This window comes from Anabrus simplex, chromosome 2, assembly GCF_040414725.1.
Source record: "Anabrus simplex isolate iqAnaSimp1 chromosome 2, ASM4041472v1, whole genome shotgun sequence".
NCBI classification, from domain to species: Eukaryota; Metazoa; Arthropoda; class Insecta; order Orthoptera; family Tettigoniidae; genus Anabrus; species Anabrus simplex.
The window spans coordinates 711,808,788-711,831,395 of record NC_090266.1 but is presented as its reverse complement, the minus strand read 5'-3'; the positions used below and the strand labels follow the sequence as shown (position 1 = coordinate 711,831,395).

General features: G+C 38.1%; 1 protein-coding gene and 1 long non-coding RNA gene across 2 annotated transcripts in view; one reads left to right on the top strand and one right to left on the bottom strand.

Moving 5' to 3' along the window:
- g (adaptor-related protein complex 3, delta 1 subunit-like garnet) overlaps positions 1-22,608 on the bottom strand; it is a 580,467-nt gene that overhangs the window by 328,032 nt on the left and 229,827 nt on the right. Inside the window, exon 11 of the mRNA XM_067141336.2 lies at positions 16,890-17,035. Within this exon, the coding sequence (XP_066997437.1) occupies positions 16,890-17,035 (146 nt within the window). The remainder of the gene's footprint in view (positions 1-16,889; positions 17,036-22,608) is intronic.
- Positions 4,191-21,159, top strand: LOC136864396 (uncharacterized). Its single transcript, XR_010859301.2, has 3 exons — positions 4,191-4,440; positions 20,410-20,757; positions 20,847-21,159. It is a non-coding gene; the product is annotated as an uncharacterized lncRNA (long non-coding RNA).

Here is a 22,608-nt window from a genome sequence, read left to right as displayed (position 1 = left end):
AATGGTTGTATGTAATGACGTAATTTCAACTGTAATCTCCCTTCATGTTTTAACTGATACATTATAAAAAAATAAAATATATTTGGAGACCACACACACCTCCACACAACTGAGGGAAGGAAAAGTGAAACACTGTGCTTATAAACTTACCTCCTCTAGCAGATGTTTACTACATATGCTCACTGAAACAATTTATTAAAATAATGTTCAATCTAACAGAAAGAGGTTTTCACAATCATAGATCAATTTTTTATTGAAACAAATGTTCCACAATCTGTACTTAATTTGTAGTCACAAGTGGTGTATTAATAAAAGAAGCACGAGTCATTGGTGCTCCAAATTAAAATGTAAATTATGTAAAACTGTTTATATAAATGAGAAATCTTCATTACTGTCAGCATAATTGCAACAATTACAACAGAGTTCAAATGTTTAGCTTGATGTGGTGTCTGTATTAGCGTGGAATTGCATGCGAGAATAATTTCGCATGACATAACAAACCCGCATGGGACTCCACATTGCAACTGAGTGGTAGGCTTAGGCCCTGGTGTTACGCAATTATGAACGAGCAGTAGAACACTGGAAGTTCAAAATGTTTTGTTATGCCTTGTTCGTGATAATAACAACAAAATAGTTCTATTTTGCAGAAAATGTTTACCTGTCTAATATTTCTGTTAATGGCGTGAGTGGAATAAATTTTATTTTTTCATTTCCAATTTTTACATAGCATTCCCTGCCTGGCTACTCATTCCTGCCACCCAGCTGACGAAAATATCTGGGGAGAACATTGCTTTGACAGAGAGGTTTTACGGCAACAATGAGAAAAAAGAGGGCTAGTACTGGGAAGGGAGCAACCACGGCCTAAAGGAATAACACCAGCATTTGCCTAGTGTGTAAATGGCAAACCATAGAAAAATATCTTCAGGGTTGCCGACAGTGTGGTTTGAACTTGCTATCTCCAGAATGCTATGTGATTCTAACTGTTTAGCCTACTTGCTTGGTCATTAAGATATAATGATGTGTATATTACAGATAAAACAAAAACCTGAGAACATTCTAATGTTATTTCTTTAATGTCTCTTCAATTGCTATGGATTTCATTAAGGTGTGATTTTGTCCCATAGGAGTTCTTTAAATGTGCTAGAAGGCCTAACACAAAGTTGTTGCATTTCAACAGAGGGAATCCTTCCATTCAAACTGCATTTGAAATACCTAGCAATGAAAAGAGGTTACTCCTATGAAGATCAACATGTCAGGGGAGATGAAAAAACTATGAAATATGAATATAAAGTATAAATGTAAATACTGACACAAGGTGACTATTTGAAATACTTTGGTCATGTATTCCTCAAGGTTATATGAGGATTTGAGTTCACAGCAGCAAAAGGATTGTACAAAGCAAGCAAATAGACCAATTCATCCTTGCATACCTCTGTTTTTGGTTAACTGTACCAGATGTAAGCATAAGTTTTTGCCAGCTTTTGTGGTAAAGAACACACGAAATTTCAAGGGAACTTTTTTTTTTTTTGTTTATTCAAAATATTGGCCATCGGTTTCTACACACTTCGCCCATCTTTCAGGTAAGTTATGCATACCATGCCAGAAAAACTGCTTGTCTTTTGTGGCAAACCATTCATCGAGCCATTTTCCAACTTCCTCGAAATTGCTGAAGTGCTGCTCAGCAAGCGCGTGCCCCATTAATGCAAAGAGGTGATAGTCAGATGGTGCCAGGTAGGGGAGTACGGCAGGTGCGGAAGGATGTTCCATCGAAGCGATTTCAAGGCGTTTTTCACTGGTTTTGCTGTGTGTTAAGACGGCGCATTGTCATGTAACAAAATCACTTTGCCATGTCTTCTGGTCTATTCCGGTCGTCTCTCGATCAATGCGTGATTTAAATTAAACATTTGTTGGAGATGACGTTGTGCATTATCGGTTTCACCGGGCTTAAAGAGTTCATAAAAATACACACTGCTCTGGTCCCACCAGGCACAAAACATGGTCTTCTAGCCAAAGCAATTTGGCCTTGATCATTTTAACCATGTTAGTTAAATCTTGACTATACTGACTTATATTCAATTTCCATAAAACACTTTTCCGCCTTGTCAATACTTTACATTTTATTATAATTATCAACTGTACATGTTTCAAGAGCTACTACTCTCTTCTTCAGTGGTGCCAAAACATCAAACTAATCCTTGGTCTTGATACATTTTTACAAATACAATCAACAGAACAAATTATACATAAATCTTGAAATTGTTAAAATATTTCTGTGTCTCAACTGTTTACTTACTATGCCATTTAGTAAAAACTTTAAAAATAGAATAATTTCAAATAATAAAATGAATAAAACCTATTAAATTAGTCACTATACCTATACTAAAATTTAAAATCTGCTCTGCTCTTGAAACTTAAGTCCTTATTTACACCTAAAAAAGAAATAAAATGTTTCTTTGTGTCTAAATTTATACTTACTATGTCATTTAGTAAACACTTTAAAAAATAGAATAATTTTCAATTCATAAAATGAATAAAACTTATTAAGTTACCAGTAGTCACTATATATTAAATTTAAAATGCTTTCTGCTCTGTGCTTGAAATTTCTACTTTCCTTAAGTCCTTGTTGGCTGTTTATTTTAAGGGAATTTAACAGTTAAAATGGCTAGCATGGTCGGACGGGATTAAGGGGAGAAATTCTGATATATATGAAAGGTCTCAGAACTATAGCAGTAAGTTAACTGACAATTATTGCAACAAATAAGATAATTGAATTACAGATTAGAAATTTAAATACAATGTTTTCTTTTTTAGGTATTAATAAGGACTGAAGGAAAGGAGAAATTTCAAGAACAGAGCAGAAAGAATTTTAAATTTAACATATAGTGACTAACTTAATAGGTTTTATTCATTTTATGAACTGAAAATTACCGTATTTACGGGAATAATCCCCGCATATTATTTTTAAAAATTCGAGGCATGAAATTGGGGTGTGGGTTTTATTTGCGTCAAGGTTGCCAACATGCTCCTGGCTCACCTAGTTTGTGATGCCGAGTGTACAGTTATGCTATGTGCAACCGTAGATGGAAGAAAAGTGTCCCCATATGTCATATTTAAACAGAAAACAATTCAGACTTTAAATTCTAAACTGACTTTACATTTTTTTAATAGTACCATATTTTACAGAGTAATTTAAATTCAAAATTTCTCCATGTCACGATAGAACGCGTCTTCCGGAACGTACTTTCACTCACTTCGGTGTGTTTCACAGTTGAAAATGGAGTGAGATCGTAATTCTTTTGTATTCAGCATTTTAAGGAAAGCCACAATATCACGTAGCAGGCAGTACGCGGAAAAGCAGAATCCGCAAAATCTGGTGAGGGTTGGCATTTCTGAATTACAAGATGGTTGTTAATTCAAAATCACATAATTGGAAGTCCGATTTCTGTATTAACGAATTAACAAGGTTTTACTGTATCGCAAAACTAACATCAGATTTTGCCGGTGTGTCTATTTCAAGTGTTTACGTTGTACGAAAAGAATTATCCATCATCGGTCGTGTTACTGTCCAGTAAAAAGAGATCACGTGTGAGAAGTGTTTTAGGCCCGTATTCACCAACGTCTGTAACTTTTGCTGTTATCTTAGATTTTCAAAACTCTGATATATCGTGATTTCGGATAACGCTCACTTCCGTATTCACCACAGAATTTATTATCTCGGTTTACCAAAACTAAGTTTTCATTTCAATCTCAGTTTGAACCGCATTTTTTCATAGTGACATACAGAAAACAAATGACTACGTGCTGCCGCCACTATCGAATTGTAAACAAGTTTTTGATTCCATTCAGGGTTTGCAAATAATTTGCATAAATTATGTCCACTATTGAGCAGAAACGGAGAAAGAAGCCTAATATGACTTTCCAAGAGAGTGTATTGTTACTGAACTTTGTGGCAGAAAGCATTAACAAAGGGAATAAGAAAAACCAATTATAGCCTACACATTGTATGTCACTCAAAAAATAAGCCAGTATTCCTTCATTCTTCATTAAAAGTCACCCAGCCATGTACCGTACAAGATATTAGCTATAATTGAGAATTCATTTTAGGCCTACCTATGTGTTGGGAATTCCAGGTTATGTTCGGAAGCTTTACATAACCTAAAATGTGTCTGAAAATTAGAGTCGTCGTAGTCCTGGAAATATGTCGCACGTTCTTTTATCCATCTAGGACGTTTATTAATTGCATAACCTTGACCATATTACTCGTCTCTGTGATTTTATCTTTCATTTTGATATTCCAGCCGCCTACGGGCATTAGACGTGGAGTGTGACGAACTTTTAAGTAATTTAGGAGAGGATTCTGGTGATGCAAGAGACAATGAATCTTCCCATCTACAGGGAATCGAGCCTATATCAAGTTCAGATCAATGAAATACCTGTCACGTAAGTAGACCTACTTCATAGAAAATATATTTCATAGCAGTGATATTTGCGTTAAGACCACATGGACCTCGCGGAGTGATACGAAATATTTGTTTATGCCCAAGTTACTCCTCCGATGAAAGGAATTTTAGTTCATTTCCTTTTTTCAAAATGAGATTGCGGGCATTATTCGATGGTGGGGATTATTCGGGTAAATACGGTATTCTATTTTAAAGTGTTTACTAAATGACATAGTAAGTGTAAATTTAGACACAAAGAAACTTATTTGTTTTTTAGGTGTAGATAAGGACTTAAGTTTAAAGAGCAGAGCAGATTTAAAATTGATTTTAAATTTTAGTACATAGTGCCTAATTTAATAGGTTCTATTCATTTTATGATTTGAAATTATTCTATTTTTAAAGTTTTTACTAAATGACACAAAGAAATATTTTAACAATTTCAAGATTTATGTATAATTTGTTCTGTTGATGATTGTATTTGTAAAAATGTATCAAGCCCAAGGATTTAGTTTGATGTTTTGACACTGCTGAAGAAGAGAGTAGTAGCTCTCGAAACGTGTACTGTAAATAATTATATAAAATGTAAAGTATTGACAAGGCGGAGAAGTGTGTTATGGAAATTGCGATTAGGCCTTGGCGAAGCCGGTCCTTCAACACCAGGTGACAGCCACTATTTTCTCCACTTTGGGTTTTCAAACATTTTTCATCACCCGTCACAATTTGGTACAGAAATGATTTTCTTTCGTGGTGTTGAAGCAGCATTTCACAAGTGACTTCACGATTTTCCATCTGTCATTCAATCAAATTGTGTGGGACCCATTTACCGAGTTTACTGATCTTCCCCAATGCTAGTAAACGTGTGCTGATTGTCTCTTGTGACACATTTAATGCTTACACCAATTGTTATTGAGCTGGAGTTTGGTCATTGCTCTTCTTCACACTTTTGTGGTCTACCAGAGCGCGCAATGTCTTTCACATTGGAATCACCACGTTTAAATTGTCGAAACCATGTCTCACATGTTTTAATCGATGGTGCGTGTTCACCATATATTTCTACCAGCAAACAATGACTTTCCACAGCCTTTTTCTTTTGATTAAATAAGAAAAACATTGTGTGCCGCAAATCCTCTTTTTCAGGCACAAACATCGACATGAACACTCAATGATACAACAGAGATGCTAGTGTTTGGTGGACTGAACTTATGTGTGTTGCTAGGTTAATGTCAGACAAACAAATTGACATATGTGTCAAATTCATAAACTGCATAATATTCGCTGGCGTCATCTCTTAGTGAAACCAGAAAAGACTTATGCAGACACCTGGTGAAGAACCAAAAGCTGAGTAGACATAGATGAAAGTGAAAATAATGTTTGCTGGTATCAATAAGAGGGAACTATGACAGTGGGGTGCTTCTTATGAACATGTACAAAATTGCAAATGATTAATGGAAAGTAACAGGTGATTCATCAACATATATTATGAGACATAGGAACAACAGAAGGAACACATAGGATAAACACAATGACGGGTCAGTGTGGGTAAGAAGGAGCAACAGCAAGCAGAGAAGAGGACAAATCTGAAAGCACGAATGGATAAGGACTGTCTCCACATCTTCAAATAGATGGGCTCTCTCCACATCCCTTTCTTCTTGGCCACCAACAAGCTCATTTCTACTTCCCAGCTTCATCCGGAGGGCAGACTTCAACATTCACCGAGTGGCGTCTTGGCGGACCTTCGGTTTTGATATGGGAAATGCTGTATAAAGACAGGAAAAAGGACAAGACATAAGATCATCATCATCATCATCATTACCACCACCAGAGTCTGATCAATCCCCTTTTGGAGCAGATGCTTCTCCCATCACCTTCCAGTTTCTTCTATCTTGAACAGTTCCCATACACAATGGTCCCACAGATTGTCTCACTATATCTGGTCATTTAGACAATAGGCATCATTATCATCTCCATTGCCCATCTCTCGGATACCACTTCATTACTGCCTTTATCCATTTCTGGGATTTAGTTCTTACTACAGGCCCAGTTCAGCTCCACTTCTTTGACCATACCTCTTTTCATACATGCTTTGGTCCAGTAGCCGTATGACAGTGTTACGGAGATGGTCTCTAAGAGAAACAACCAGTTAGCTTCTTTCCATCCTTTGCTGATAGGCCCGAAGTTGGTTGACCTGTTTTTTAGTTGGGGACCATGTCTCAGCACCGTATGTGAGAACGGAAAGAGCAAGTATTCATAAAGATGAATACAGGTGGTAAGAGGAAAGGAACACAGAAGTGACAAAGTTGTATTTAGTGAGACAGAAACATGAAAAGAAGTACAGAAAAGGATAAGCACACTGGCAAGTCTGTGAATAAAATGAGTAAAAGTTACAAATTAGAGTTCAAATATGACAACTCCCAGTCGTTGCCTTCGGGTGCATTAAGAAACTTGTGCAGAACAATATTACAACACCCCAGCACTGTTGGCAATTAGAACAGGCTTTTAACAGGTAATATTACATTACTTCAGGTGCATATCTTGGAGACAAAGTCTATAATGAAAATTAAATGTATTTAATTTATTCATTCAGCAATAAACAAAATTGTATTAATTAAAGCTGTGTATATTACAAAACATTACACATTTAATAAAATAATTAAAGATTTTTCTCCAACTTCATGCAAAATTTGTTGAGGGGATTATTGTTGTGATGTCCTTGCATGTGAACCGCCCAGTAAGAAATTTTGAATATCCGAAAAATTATCAATTTAACAACGATCTTAAAGTCTGTAGTGAAGAGAAGAAGATTGAAGATTACATACTAGATATTAAACTGGTGTAGGGAGATCATTTCAAGTATTTTAGGCACGAATTTTGTTGATTATGATGATGATTGTTGTTTAAAAGGGCCTTGACAGCTTGGTCACCAGCCCATAATGGTACGAGGTGCAATGAAAAAAAACTATAATTAAAACTTCAAAAATGTATCCACTGACTAAAATATAAAACAAATGATGATGAAAAAATGACCATGAATCCAAAACCATCAGTGGGTCCAATTCACAATGCCTTTTGAGATGATGCTTTTTATAAAAATGGGGTCCGTCATCCAGGTCACCGGCCCCCCATAATAGTACTCATCACTGGTAAAGCAGAATCATGGTGTTTCTCCTATAGCGGTACTAATCACATGAAACGTAGACTCGTTATGTTCCTCACATAGTGGTACTAATCACAGGTAATGTACACTTATGGTAGTCACACATAATGGCACCAATCGCAGGCAACACAGACCCACGGTGTTCCTCAGGTAAGGGTACCACTTGCTAGCAACGCAGACCCATGGTGTTCCTCACATAGTAGTACTAATCAGAGGCAATGTAGTCCTATGGTATTCTTCATATAGTGGTACTACTCAAAGGCAACGCAGACCCATTCCGAATACAGGGTAACTGACATATTCCAGCGCAGCGTTTGGCATTTACCCTTGCATGGACATTAGTCCGCACAGCCGAGTGTCACCCCCTCAGCCTAGGTGGAATACACACAGTGGTACTAACCACAGGCAACACCCACACCCGTGGTGTTCCTCACGTAAGGGTACTACTCCTAGGTAAAGTAGATCCATGGTGTTCCTCATGTGGTACTAATCACAGGTAAAGTCAATCCATGGTGTTCCTCACATAATAGTACTAATCACAAGTAGTCTCATGGTTCTAATGTCATCATCCCTTGATCGCCCCTTTTAGTTATCTCTTAAGACAGGCAGGGGGTACATGGGTGTCCTCTTTGTCTGCGTCCCCCACTTACAAGGAGTGGCATGAATTCTTGAAAGGTATCAGGATACTGAAAGAAATGAATTAATGCCTACGACCATAAAGCTATTACCTACCATATTTCCTGGCATGAAATTATTCTCAGAATGCTTTTCCCCCCCCCCCCCCCAATATTTCTCAGTTTTCAGGTAATGACAACTGGAGTTTCAGTGACATAAAAGAAAATGTGCTATTAGGAAAATGCAAGAATGGTAATTAAAGGATATTAGTCATTATTCATTAGAAAAAGGCCAAATTAGAAACTGTTACATTGAATAAAGCAACTCCTGCAAATGGGCCTTTGATTTGAAGCAGGCACAGGATACCTAGAGGATTCATGGGCTCTGTCAGTGAATGCTACACAAGTGAAAAAAGAGAATTTTTTCTGGAACTGAGATGATTTTAAGTATGAAGATGATGGTTTCAAATAAGAGCCACAAATGCAGACCACACTTCTACCTACATATAGGGGTAGACCAAAAGCAGTTTTGAATGAATGAATATACGGACTGTTGTATCTGTTGACTTGCCCACTGCTGCTTTACTGAATGTACATTGAGACAGAAGAAGAAAATTGATAAAACATATAAGGCATTCATTCATTCATTCATTCTACTGTATATAGTTCATAAAATCCTGAAGCTAATGGATATAAATAATTATGGGTATAAAAATTTAACCTTATGTGAATTAGAAGAAACATAGCAGACCGTTCAACTAAAGATATGGTTGAAGGAAGAATCCCACCTTCCACTACTTATTTGCTTTTTATGGCTAGTCTATGCACCTACAAACATATTCCGGTTTAAAGTCTAGTTAAGTGTCTAAGAAAGTACATGTTTCGTTCCTCTGTTTTGGAACATCTTCAGCTAAAAAATGTGTATTAAGCTACAAAAATTGGCACATATGAAATTAAAACACGATGATGAAGAGATAAAATATGCCTTCTTATTGAGTTTAAACACTCAACAAGTCAATGTTCATATACATACATACATTATAGACTGTTGTGCCTTTCAGCGTTCAGTCTGCAAGCCTCTGTGAATTTACTAAACGTCGCCACAATCCTCGATTTGCAACTAGTGTTGTGGCCTCATTTAGTTCTATACCTCTTATTTTTAAATCGTTAGAAACCGAGTCTAACCATCGTCGTCTTGGTCTACCTCTACTTCTCTTACCCTCCATAGCAGAGTCCATTATTATCCTAGGTAACCTATCCTCCTCCATTCGCCTCACATGACCCCACCACCGAAGCCGGTTTATGTGTACAGCTTCATCCATCGAGTTCATTCCTAAATTAGCCTTTATCTCGTCATTCCGAGTACCATCCTGCCATTGTTCCCACCTGTTTGTACCAGCAATCATTCTTGCTACTTTCATGTCTGTTACTTTTAACTTATGAATAAGATATCCTGAGTCCACCCAGCTTTCGCTCCCGTAAAGCAAAGTTGGTCTGAAAGTAGACCGATGTAAAGACAGTTTCCTCTGGGAGCTGACTTCCTTCTTACAGAATACTGCTGATCGCAACTGTGACTCGCTGCATTAGCTTTACGACACCTTGATTCAATCTCACTATATTACCATCCTGGGAGAACACACAACCTAAATACTTGAAATTATCGACCTGTTCTAGCTTTGTATCACCAATCTGACATTCAATTCTGTTGAATTTCTTACCTACTGACATCAATTTAGTCTTTGAGAGGCTAATTTTCATACCATACTCATTGCACCTATTTTCAAGTTCCAAGATATTAGACTGCAGGCTTTCGGCACAATCTGCCATTAAGACCAAGTCGTCAGCAAAGGCCAGACTGTTTATCACATTTCCACCCAACTGAATCCCTCCCTGCCATTTTATACCTTTCAGCAGATGATCCATGTAAACTACGAACAGCAAAGGTGAAAGATTACAGCCTTGTCTAACCCCTGTAAGTACCCCAAACCAGGAACTCATTCTACCATCAATTCTCACAGAAGCCCAATTGTCAACATAAATACCTTTGATTGATTTTAATAATCTACCTTCAATTCCATAGTCCCCCAGTATGGCGAACATCTTTTCCCTCGGTACCCTGTCATATGCTTTCTCTAGATCTACGAAACATAAACACAACTGCTTATTCCTCTCGTAGCATTTTTCAATTACCTGGCGCATACTGAAGATCTGATCCTGACAGCCTCTCTGTGGTCTGAAACCACACTGGGTTTCATCCAACTTCCTCTGAACGACTGATCGCACCCTCCCTTCCAAGATGCCAGTGAATACTTTGCCTGGTATACTAATCAATGAGATACCTCGATAGTTGTTGCAATCCTTCCTGTTCCCTTGCTTATAGACAGGTGCAAATACTGCTTTTGTCCAATCTGAAGGTACCTTACCAACACTCCATGCTAATTTAACTACTCTGTGAAGCCATTTCATCCCTGCCTTCCCACTATACTTCACCATTTCAGGTCTAATTTCATCTATTCCTGCTGCTTTATGACAATGGAGTTTATTTACCATCCTTTCCATTTCCTCAAGCATAATTTCACCAACATCATTTTCCTCCTCCCCATGAGCTTGGCTGTTCGCAACACCACCAGGATGATTTCCTCTTACATTGAGAACATGTTCAAAATATTCCCTCCACCTCTCCAGTGATACCCTGGGATCTATTATGAGTTCACCTGAATTACTCAGAACACTGTTCATTTCCTTTTTCCCTCCCTTCCTAAGATTCTTTATTACTGTCCAGAAAGGTTTCCCTGATGCTTGACCTAGCTTTTCCAGGTTGTTACCAAAATCTTCCCACGACTTCTTTTTGGATTCCACAACTATTTGTTTCGCTCTGTTTCTTTTAACTACGTACAAATCCCTGTCTGCCTTGGCCCTTGTTTGGAGCCATTTCTGATAAGCCTTCTTTTTACGTTTAACAAGCTGCTCTCACTTCATCATTCCACCAAGATGTTCGCCTTTTCCCATCTTTACACACAGTTGTTCCTAGGCATTCCCTTGTTGTTTCTACTACAGCATCCCTGTATGCCAACCATTCACTTTCTATATCCTGAACCTGCTTACTGTCTACTGTTTGAAACTTCTCACTAATCATATCCATGTACTTCTGTCTAATTTCCTCATCCTGGAGATTTTCTACCCTTATTCGTTTGCAGACAGATTTCACTTTCTCCACCCTAGGCCTAGAGATACTTAGTTCACTACAGATCAGATAGTGGTCTGTATCAATAAAAAAATCCGCGGAAAACTCGTACATTCCTGACAGATTTCCTGAATTCGAAGTCTGTTAATATATAGTCTATTATGGATCTGGTACCCCTAGCCTCCCATGTGTAGCGGTGAAGAGCCTTATGCTTGAAGAATGTATTTGTAACAGCTAAACCCATACTAGCACAGAAGTCTAGCAAACGCTTCCCATTCCCTTTAGCTTCCATATCTTCCCCACATTTACAATCACCCTTTCGTATCCTTCAGTTCTATTCCTAACTCTCGCATTGAAATCACCCATTAGTACTATTCTATCTTTGCTCTTGACCCTGACCACGATGTCACTCAATGTTTCATAAAACTTGTCAACTTCATCCTCATCTGCACCCTCACATGGTGAATACACGGACACAATTCTCGTCCTAATTCCTCCAAATGACAAATCTACCCACATCATTCGCTCATTTACGTGCCTAACAGAAACTATGTTGCGTGCAATGGTATTCCCGATAAAGAGCCCTACCCCGGACTCTGCCCTTCCCTTTCTAACACCCGTCAAGTACACTTTATAATCTCCTATCTCTTCCTCGTTATCTCCCCTTACCCAAATATCACTTACTCCTAGCACATCCAAATGCATCCTCTTTGCTGACTCAGCCAGTTCTACTTTCTTTCTTCCATAAGCCCCATTAATATTGATAGCTCCCCATCGAATTCCATTTCGTTCGCCAAGTTGTTTCCAAGGAGTCCTTCGCCTGTCAAATGGGAGTGGGACTCCGTTACTCCCATAGGTCCGAGGCTTGCTTAAAATGTTCTGAGCTCGGTAAATTCATGAAGCAGGATGCTACCCTACTTGCACATAGTCCAAGTGAGGATCTCTCCTCTAACGGGTTATGGACCATCGGTGAATTGTATAGTCCTAGCCGCCTGAGCACAAGGAGGGCCATGACTCAGAATATGTCCGAGATGCCCACTCCCATTCCATAGCAACTGGTATCCCAACTCTCAGGACCACTTACTAGGCCACTCAGCCGTTGCCCATGGTTCACGAACTAGGACGCGACTACAGTAACCCACAAACATCAACCATCCAATGTTCATATTTGTAACAAAATCTGTATGCATAAGAGAGCCTAGAAAGTGATCTATCTTCAAAATACTTAAAGAAGTTCCTATTGTTTTTTAGTATGTACTCTAAATAACTTGTAAATGACGATAGACTTAAATTTGAAATATGATGACCGGGCAAAACTCCTTAAGAAAAACCAAAGTTGAGGTTAATTCTTGAGACGAAGTTTTGAGGTGTTAAAGGGAGTCTGTAACAAAAGGAAAGAAATTTTAAACAAAGAAAGAAAAAGAGAAAATCTTGTGAATATACGGTGGTTGAGTAATGACTATGGACTAGCCAAAAAAGGCAAATAAGTATTGGAAGGTGGGATTCTTCCTTCAACCTTAACCTTAGTTGAGTTGATGCCAATGCAGGATAAAAATGAGATTTACAAGTTGAAGACTACTCTACCTCACAAATTCCTTATTTTCCTGCTTTTTGAAGATGTTTTAATCTCAAAAAAGTGGGAGGGAAAATATTTGAAATTAAATTCAGAATAAAAAATAACAAAGAAATTCTACCACTCCTCGGCAATTGCTGGCTTAGAGATATCCTCCTTCAAAGAGAAAGGTTGTTCCTCTTCATGAATTTATACCGTCACCCTCTGCTTCTTTTAAACTATGAGATTCCTATATTGCTTTTCTTTGTGATCTCCAGTGACATTAACTGTAGAATTTTGTGTGATACAGAAGAGCCACTGTTTCTTCATCCAGTTACATATTGTTATGAATAAAACTCCATCTGACTCATTACTCTAATTTATTTCAGGATGACCTAATAAATGCACATACGGTACATATTCAAACAAACAATTGTAACCAGTTATTAATGGCCACACTTACTAATTACCAGTCTATTTAAAAATCTCTCTACCTTATGGCGCAGCAAGGGTCCATCCCGTTCCTTTATCTGGGACACTCATCCTTACTTTCACTCCCCACCCCGAAGTCCAGTCACCACCTATAGCCAATGTGCATAGACTGCTGGATTTGAACACAGTGCCCCTGGCTATACAACACATGATGACTGGGTTCGTCGGTTTGACTCCAATGATAGTCCAGTACTTCGCACAGTCCCATGCAGTGAACAACTGAACAGCTCAACAGTATTCAGCAGCAGGATGATACCATGGCGAACATTAACACAGGTCCATTTATCCTCGCACTCGTGATAGCGCGTTTCCTCACTGGCTCACGGTGATTCACAGTCCACAGAATTACAGAAACACACGGTACAGCCTAACGTTCTGTCGCCTCCAGTTTCACACTCACTGGTCTCTCCGACACTACAACAACAGCTGGTTCAAACCTCGGTGGGACACTAGCGACAGCCACTGAACCCCCCAACTCACCGAGTGTCACACTGGCTCCCACACGGAGTCCAGCTCTTGACTGACAGTCTGCGGCTTGCCTCCCTTGTTTATAGCATGCATGATTTGAACAAAAAATTTCATGATGTCACCACAGGCAGAACATTCCCGTTGAATCTCAAAGAAACTCACAAGTAAGCTGTAACTCTTCTTGATGATAATGAATATAATCATGAATAAAATATATATATAAAATTACTCAAAAACTTAATAATAAGCATAATTAACCGAAATGTCCGTAGTATGGGCGCCAGAGTTCACCATAATGGATCCCTCGAATTTAGATAAGAGCATGATAAACTGTATATCCCAGGGCGTGTACATAATGCTGCGTACTGGTACATCTGCTGCAGGCCTTACCTAACCTCCTGAAAACGACTAATTTGGTAGGAACTGCACCTAGGTTCATCAATAACACTGATTCTAAAATAGCTAACTATATTCTTAACAAATTCCGTGCATGAGCACCTCATCAACATACAACATTATACATATAATACACACATAAAATATTGCTGGAAGACTCCGTATTTACAACAACAACAATAATGAAAATCGTGGGAAAACGAAAGCGAGAACTAAGCTACCATTTGTAGATGGTCCGATGAACAATGTACATGTCTGAAGATAAATACCCTTCACTGTCTCTATATCAATTCGACTTACCGATTCTCATAATCGGCAGTTATCACATCACACAGATACTGTACCTTGTACTACTGTGTTCACATATTTTAACACTTGTTGTAAAGATATATACACACGTCTGTCGATCCTCAACATAAATTATGGAAAGTCTGAGATAGCTTTCACCAACATATAATGCTAGGCCGCCACAAGTGCTACACTACTTAATGCGCAAGCACTCTCCACAATCAGCCACTTTCCACGAACATAACAAGACTACGCTCCACGAACGTTTGAAGTCCAGTCCATTGCAGCCGTGTCACTCCAGTACCGTGTATCAGCACCACTTCCTTCCCGTACAGTGCCTCAGTTGTAGTTGTAGTTATCTTCCTTCTCGTTCCTTTACCTTCACCTTTACAACCACCCTTACAATCTCCCTTACCATGTCCTTGGTTGCCGCCGTATGATCAACCTTTATAGACATCAACATCCCCCTCCTCTCAGATGATACGTCTGGATTGGTGCTTGCCAGCCAATCATGGGTGGTCCTCTTCTCAAGCCCAAGCCCTGAACTACTTCTTCCTCCCAAGACAATAACAAACTCTGGAGTTTTACACGAATCATCGAATTTCCCTGGTACAACAACAAGCTCATCTCATCAGGCTGGGATATATACATGACTCATGAATTTCCCGACACAAGTACATCACACAGACACTGGGGTAGCCATATGACTCATTCAAATTACCAGAGTTATTAAAGCAATGTTTTCCCACTCATGCAAAACAAATTACTCATACCTACATATGTGGATATCTTCCAGCTTACCAATATAAATGGCAAAATATACAAATGAAATATAATAATAATAATGATAATAATAATAATAAATCGAATACTGACAATAATATCTCTAACTTCTACATATAATTCGGGGGTGTGATATATGTACTATCACAAAGCCGGCTGCCGAGAACAATACACAGAAAGGCCAGCCCTACCCTACAGGTCGGCTGGGAGATTCCAGGTTGTCTGAGTCACCAGCCCCTTCCTGGAAGTAAGGAAAGGAGCTACCACAGGACTGGCACGCAACAATATGTTAAAAGTTCTTCGATTTCTGGATACTGGTCTGATTTTGGTCTCCAAAATGATAAGGCTACCTTCTTGGCACAATAAAACTGTTCTTTTTGATGATGAAGATGATGACAATTTTCAATTAAATGAAACACCATATCATATCTCATTATATCATATCATATCCCTTTATCAAATGCTGATTCACCAGAAGAGCAGTATGGTGTCTGGCAATCTGAGGATGTTGCACTGCTAGTTCTACTTCAAATGAACTATACTCTCCACTTTACCCCTTCTCTCTGATGATCATATTTTTCCATTTCAGAGAACAATCACCACAGTACATCCTAACAGGGAAAGCATTTTGCATAATTTTGTTTGGAATTAAGATTATGCTAATTATGAAGCAGTTGAAACTAATCCATCTGCATACGCAAATGACTTCAATGAACGATTGTGCAAACAAGGAAAAAAGGATCAGACATTTTGCAAATATTTTCAAGGGCCTTGAGTCATCTCATTGCAGGAAAAGAAAATAGTTTGAGGCCCACATTACTTAAAAAATGAAGAAGAAAATGTTCTTCAAGAATATGTCAACATTTCTTTTTCTTTAATCTTTCACTACTGACCTTTGCTAACTAGACCATGAACACCTTTCTCTATCCTCATGTCAATACTTTTCATAAAGTTTCTTGTTCAAATCCTGCTATTTCCAAATCTCAGAACTATTTTGAATAAATGTAACACATTTATTGACAAGCAAATGTTTAAAAATCTGAAAGTTTCTTTCATATGTCCTTGAGTCTAGCATGTTGTGATGGCTTCCAATGGATGTAGTAGGGTAAAAGTTCTCATTTTAAATAATGCATTTTTACACTTTGTTTAAACCAGACCTATTACACTAAACCAGTAAAAATGCACAATGTGGCATCAGTGTTGGAGAAGAAACCCTCCTCGATTCTGCTTATTTCTTTATAATCTCTCCAAAACACTTTTAAGAGTGAAAAGTGTCAATATAAGAAGCGTGTTCCAGAAAAATGTAACCCACATACTGTTGAAATCAAGAAGATGCAACTGAAAATGAGGATTAATAGGTAGCAAGAGAAAATCACACCGACTACAAAATGATTTATGCATATTATGCTTCCAAAATTGTTCTGTAACATTCAATCAGCCTAAGAAAACATATGTTAACATCACATTATCTAAACTTATTTAGTTGGGCAGCCATTTACAAGAAATTTCACATTCTTACCATGCCATACAGCAAATCCAATGCTCTTAGTCGAATCGATTCATCCTTATCATCAAGACATTGCATGATGAGATCTTTATGTGCCTGGACGGACTTTGGATGAGTTTTCAATATCTTGGACATGGCCAATAAACCAAGATATTTCACTGCAAAGAAAAATTATGTTTGTGTATAAAATACAATACTAAAAATTACATAACACTAGTTCACGTAATTTCATATATGAAAAACTGTACTACTCACATCATGACTCGTCTATTTACATAGATGAAAAAAGTTAGGGTCCGATCCACCATCTAAATGTGCGATGATTTTAGAGAACAAGGATCTGCTCTTTTTGAAATTATTTCAAATGAAACAAATGTACCACTCCCATCAGTCATTCAAGAAATGAAGTATGGTTAAGTCATAACTTTCAATGGCATTGAATGCAAAATCTGAGTTAATTATCTTGATTAGTTAGTAATTTATGCATGCTATTGTGTGACAGGTGCATTCAAAGTACTGGCGGCCGAATTAAATCTGATCGCAGAAACAACAACGTGGTCAATTATTAATAATAATCATACTGTTTTTATGTCCAACTAACTACTTTTCGGCGGTTTTTAGAGACGCCGATTTTCTAGAAAATTTGTTCCTCACAAATTCTTTTATGTGCAAGTAAATCTACCGACACAAGGTTGACGTATTTAAGCACCTTCAAATACCACCGGACTGAGTCAGGATCAAACCTGCCAAGTTGGCAGCAGAAGGCCAGTACCTCAACCATCTGAGCCACTCAGCCCAGCGAGGCCATTTATTGTGACTTGAATGGGTTAAAATAAAATACGAGTAGTATTCACATACCATTCACCTACTTTTTCATAGCAATAATACTGTTCCAAAACTTTTAACATAATGAGAGTGTTTCAAGATGTGTACTGAAATTGCTTTTTATTATCAATGAACGCTTAGTAGTCGGAACAATAAAGAAAATACACTTCAAGCTCACATCAAACGGATTGTCAATTATGATTTTTCCTAGTGGTTCAATGTCACACTAACACACTGAAGGTTTTTGGCAATGCAAGGATGGGAAGGGGCTAGGTTTGGGAAGGAAGCGTCTGTGGCCTTAAGGTACAGCCCCAGAATTTTTCCCTTTTTTTTTTTTTTTTACAATTTATGTTGCACCGACACAGATAGGTTTTATGGCAATGATGGGATAGGAAAGAGCTAGGAGTGGGAAGGAAGAGCCCGTGCCTTAATTAAGGCACAGCCCCAGAATTTGCCTGGTGTGAAAGGAAACCACGGAAAACCATCCTCAAGGCTGCTGACGACAGTGGGGTTCGAACCCACTATATTCCGAATGCAAGCTCACAGCTGCGCGACCTAACCGCATGACCAACTTGCTCAGTAATTACTTCTTGAAAAAATAAGTAAAAAACCTAAGTAATAGCATGTTCACCACTACAGCTGCACGTATGTCCATTGAAGGTAGTGCCACTTTAAAGAACACAGAGAAATACAACCCAGATGTTCCCTTCCAGAAAGGGCGAATGCATAGCCTAAGAGATGACAAAGTACATTATTAAATTATTTAAGAATGTTTGAACTTTTGGTTGCACGCCAGTTGAATGTCCATTGTTGGCGGACCATACAGCAGATGCACCTTCACCGCCAGTCGTGTGTGAGCAACATTTTTTTTAAGGCCATTTATTCGGGGCATCGACCTAAGAAGATCTTTTGCCCCTACTTTGCACCGTATGTTGTGAACCTACGTGTATTTCGAAATGGGGGAAGTGTAAAGTGTTGAATGTGAGGAAAGGAACATCAAGGACAACACAAACACCTAGCCCCAGGCCAGGGATATTAATCATTGACAATTAAAAACCCCTGACCCGGCCGGGAATTGAACCAGGGACCGCCGGGTGAGAGGCGGACACGTTGCTCCCTACACCGCGAGGCTGGACTGAGAAATATTAATGTGAATATTAGATTTGAACAGTGATGGACGATTTGACTGACCTTGTTATAACTATATATAATTTACTGAAACTCATTAATAATGTTTAGGAATTTATAGTATAATATCTCAAGGATTAGGGACCTAATATACTGCATGCATGTTAAATTTTCTTGAACTTACATTCATTAGAGGTAAAAACATACTTTATTTTCTTCCGGGTCCTCCTGGAAGGAGGTAAGGATAATATATTCTTTCTGTTTCCAGGAGGAGAATTACACTGCATGAAATACTAGATGTGTTGGAAAATAGTAATGATGACATTAGATGTGGTTGTGTAGATGTTGCCCTTTTGCCACCTCTTAATGCAAGTGATAGTCCGACTCCATGGCTAAATGGTTAGCGCGCTGGCCTTTGGTCACAGGGGTCCCGGGTTCGATTCCCGGCAGGGTCAGGAATTTCGCTGGCACGGGGGCTGGGTGTATGTGCCGTCTTCATCATCATTTCATCCTCATCATGAAGCGCAGGTCGCCTACGGGAGTCAAATCAAAAGACCTGGACCTGGCGACCCGAACATGTCCTCGGACACTCCCGACACTGAAAGCCATATGCTATTTCATTTCAATGCAAGTGATGATCTGACTGATGAGAATTCAGTTGTAGAAGACAACCCATGTATAGATGATCTGCCTGGAAGTCAGCTGAATGTCGATGTGTTTGTAAATGATGTGCTATCAGAAATATGTGTGGGGAATCATCATCTGGCACATCAGTTGCACGCCACTTGAATATCTATTGTTGACAACCATATAGCAGACAAGTCTTCATCGCCAGTTGTGTGTAAGAAATATTTATGTGAATATTGGACTCGAACAGTGATGGCGATTCGACTGACCTGAACCATCTCCACTATCTAGTAAGTTTGGAAGGACAAGTTCTACAATGGACCTACCAGTCTTGGTAATAAATAAAAACAGTATTGTGGGTGGGGAAGGCTTACAAAAGGAAATTTACAGGGGAATCTGTATGATGTATCAACTCTTTCAAACATAAATCGCAGCACTCAAATCCAGTGAAAGTATTTTTTCGATGAAATTCTGAACATGATGATCACTGATATAAATCAGTACACAAAACAGAAGAACAAAGTAGGAGACTGTTCTGAAAATTAAATGCTAGTGTTTCTAGCAGTACTCTTGATTAGTGGATATGTAGCAGTCCCCAGAAGAAGGATGTACCAGCAAGTGGAACAGGATACTCTCAATGAACGTATGTCAAAGGCCATTTCAAGAGACAGATTCAACTCCATCATGATGAACTTGCGTATGTGTTGTAATGATTACCTACAGAAGTCAGCTCATTTTGCAAAAATCTGCACATTGCTAAGCATGTTCAATAAACGCTTCCAGCATTCTGGACCTCATGAATGTCGTCATTTCACTCATGAGTCAATGGTTACATGCTTTGGAAGGCATGGATGCAAACAATTTTTGAAAGATGCCTTTAACTTCACATTCCAGGTTATTACTGTATAAAAATAAAATGCATCTTGGTACTCATTTATTTTTTCTATTTCAGGAAAGATTATATGGTTTGGCTTCTAGTTCTGGTGTAGTGTGGTGGTACCAGTAATGGATATTTTATGTGGTTAGACCCTTACCAAGTAGTTGGCATCTGCAGTGAGACATATACAGAGAAAGGTCTGGGATAAGGAGTAGAAATGACCTATGCAGATCAGTTATTCGATAATGTGCCAAAGCGCTTTTACTTTGACAATTTGTTCATAAATGTCCAACTTCTGACTTACCTGAAAGTAAGAGGTATTTGAGCAATGGGAACAATGCAACAAAATTGTATTCCTAAAATGGTACACTGTCTCCAGTTGAAAACTAAAGATAAAGAAGGCCTGGCAAGATAAGACTTCAGGTAAGCATGTAAGAGGATTTTAAAATGTGCTTAGTTTTAGATAATCTACTATTATACAAAATCTAATCATTTGTATCCTTTTACCGTAGGTATCACCACTGTCAAATGGAATGATAACAGTAGTTACAATAGTAACAAATTGTGATGAGGTTTTTTCAGAGGCAAGTTGGGCACTTTTCAAGACAGAAGAGACAAAATATAAATGTGCCCCAACCCAGTTTTTTTGAGCAGTATGAAAGTCACATGAGAGGTACTGATCATGGAGACCAGAATGTGTCTCCCTATTGGTGTCCATCGGAGGGAAGAAATGGTACTTCCCAATCATTGCTCACCTCATACATGTCGCTGAACAGAATACCTGGTATCTGTACAGGTGTAATTACAGATCACTTCTCTTCCTTTTTTTTTTTTTTTTTTTTTTTAGAGAAGAGTTGCTATAGGTATTCTGGAATCAAACAAACAGGTTGTAACCAGTAAAAGTAGGCCTTCCAAAGTATTGTTGAATCCTGGTATTATGGATGAGAACACTAGGTTTCTGATCACCCAGTAGGAATTCATACAGACAAGAAGAAACAACTGAAATGCAGGATTTGCCAGAAGAAAGCAACCACACTGTGCCCAAAGTGTGATCTGTCCCTCCGTATCAGCTGTTTTGTCTTCTTACAAAAAGTTAAGTGACTGGTGAAACAGACATGAATTACTTGATTACTTCATAATATTTGTTTATTTTGGCATGTTCTCAACTGTTTCTGAATGAAGGTTTTGCAACATATCATTCCTAAATACCACTAAATCTATATATTTATAACATAATTAAATGATCATATTGTAGTATTTTTATGTTTTCAGTTACTTAGTAATGTCATGCTTGTTACTGAACACATTCATGCCCGTATCCGAGTTAGCCCAGAGTAGCGCAGCTTTGAATTTTAGCCGTTCCTACACACCTGTGGTTTATTTTTATCACAAATATGTGCGAGAAAGATGAAGGTAACACCCTTATCCTCTTAAGTGGGTATTATTGATGTGCTTGGTGTAACCTGCCCTGTGTATTTTTTTCAGCAGATTGTTGTTACACGGTAGGATAGGCAGAAAAGTTACTAATATCATTCACCTGTGATACAAAAAGTAAACAAAAGGCGTTTTAATTAATTAATTAATTAATTAATTAATTTTAATGTTGGAGAAATGTTCAACCATTTTTACATTAACTGCAAGATCATTTACCTGGTCGGAATTCCAGAGTTTGGTCCATATTTTATAGCCGAAAGTTGAAACAAATAAAAGCAAGGGGTATTTATAAATATCATATCATGCACGTGACATTCTGAACCAGTTTTCATTAACTGCAAGGTCATTTACCTGGTTGAAATTTGAGTGTTTTGTTCATTAAACAAATATATTTATAACATAATTAAATGATCATATTGTAGTATTTTTATGTTTTCAGTTACTTAGTAATGTCATGCTTGTTACTGAACACATTCATGCCCGTATCCGAGTTACTGACTATACCGCACGTCCATGCTCTGGACCGTATCCGAGTTAGCCCAGAGAAGCGCAGCTTTGAATTTTATATATATAAATAAACAAATTAAAACAAATAAAAGAAAGGAATATTTATGAATTACACATGATGCTAGTGACATTGTGAAAGATTTTACATTAACTTCACAGTCCGTTACGTCATTTACCTCACTAAAACTGCAGTGATTTGCCTCAGAGATAATTTTCGAAAAGTAAGGGGTTGCGATACTTTCCCATTTTGAGAAGTACGGTACATACTGTTTTCTGGCTTATGAACTATCCCCTGCAGCATTAAAAATCCAATTAGAGTTTTTATCTCAGTTG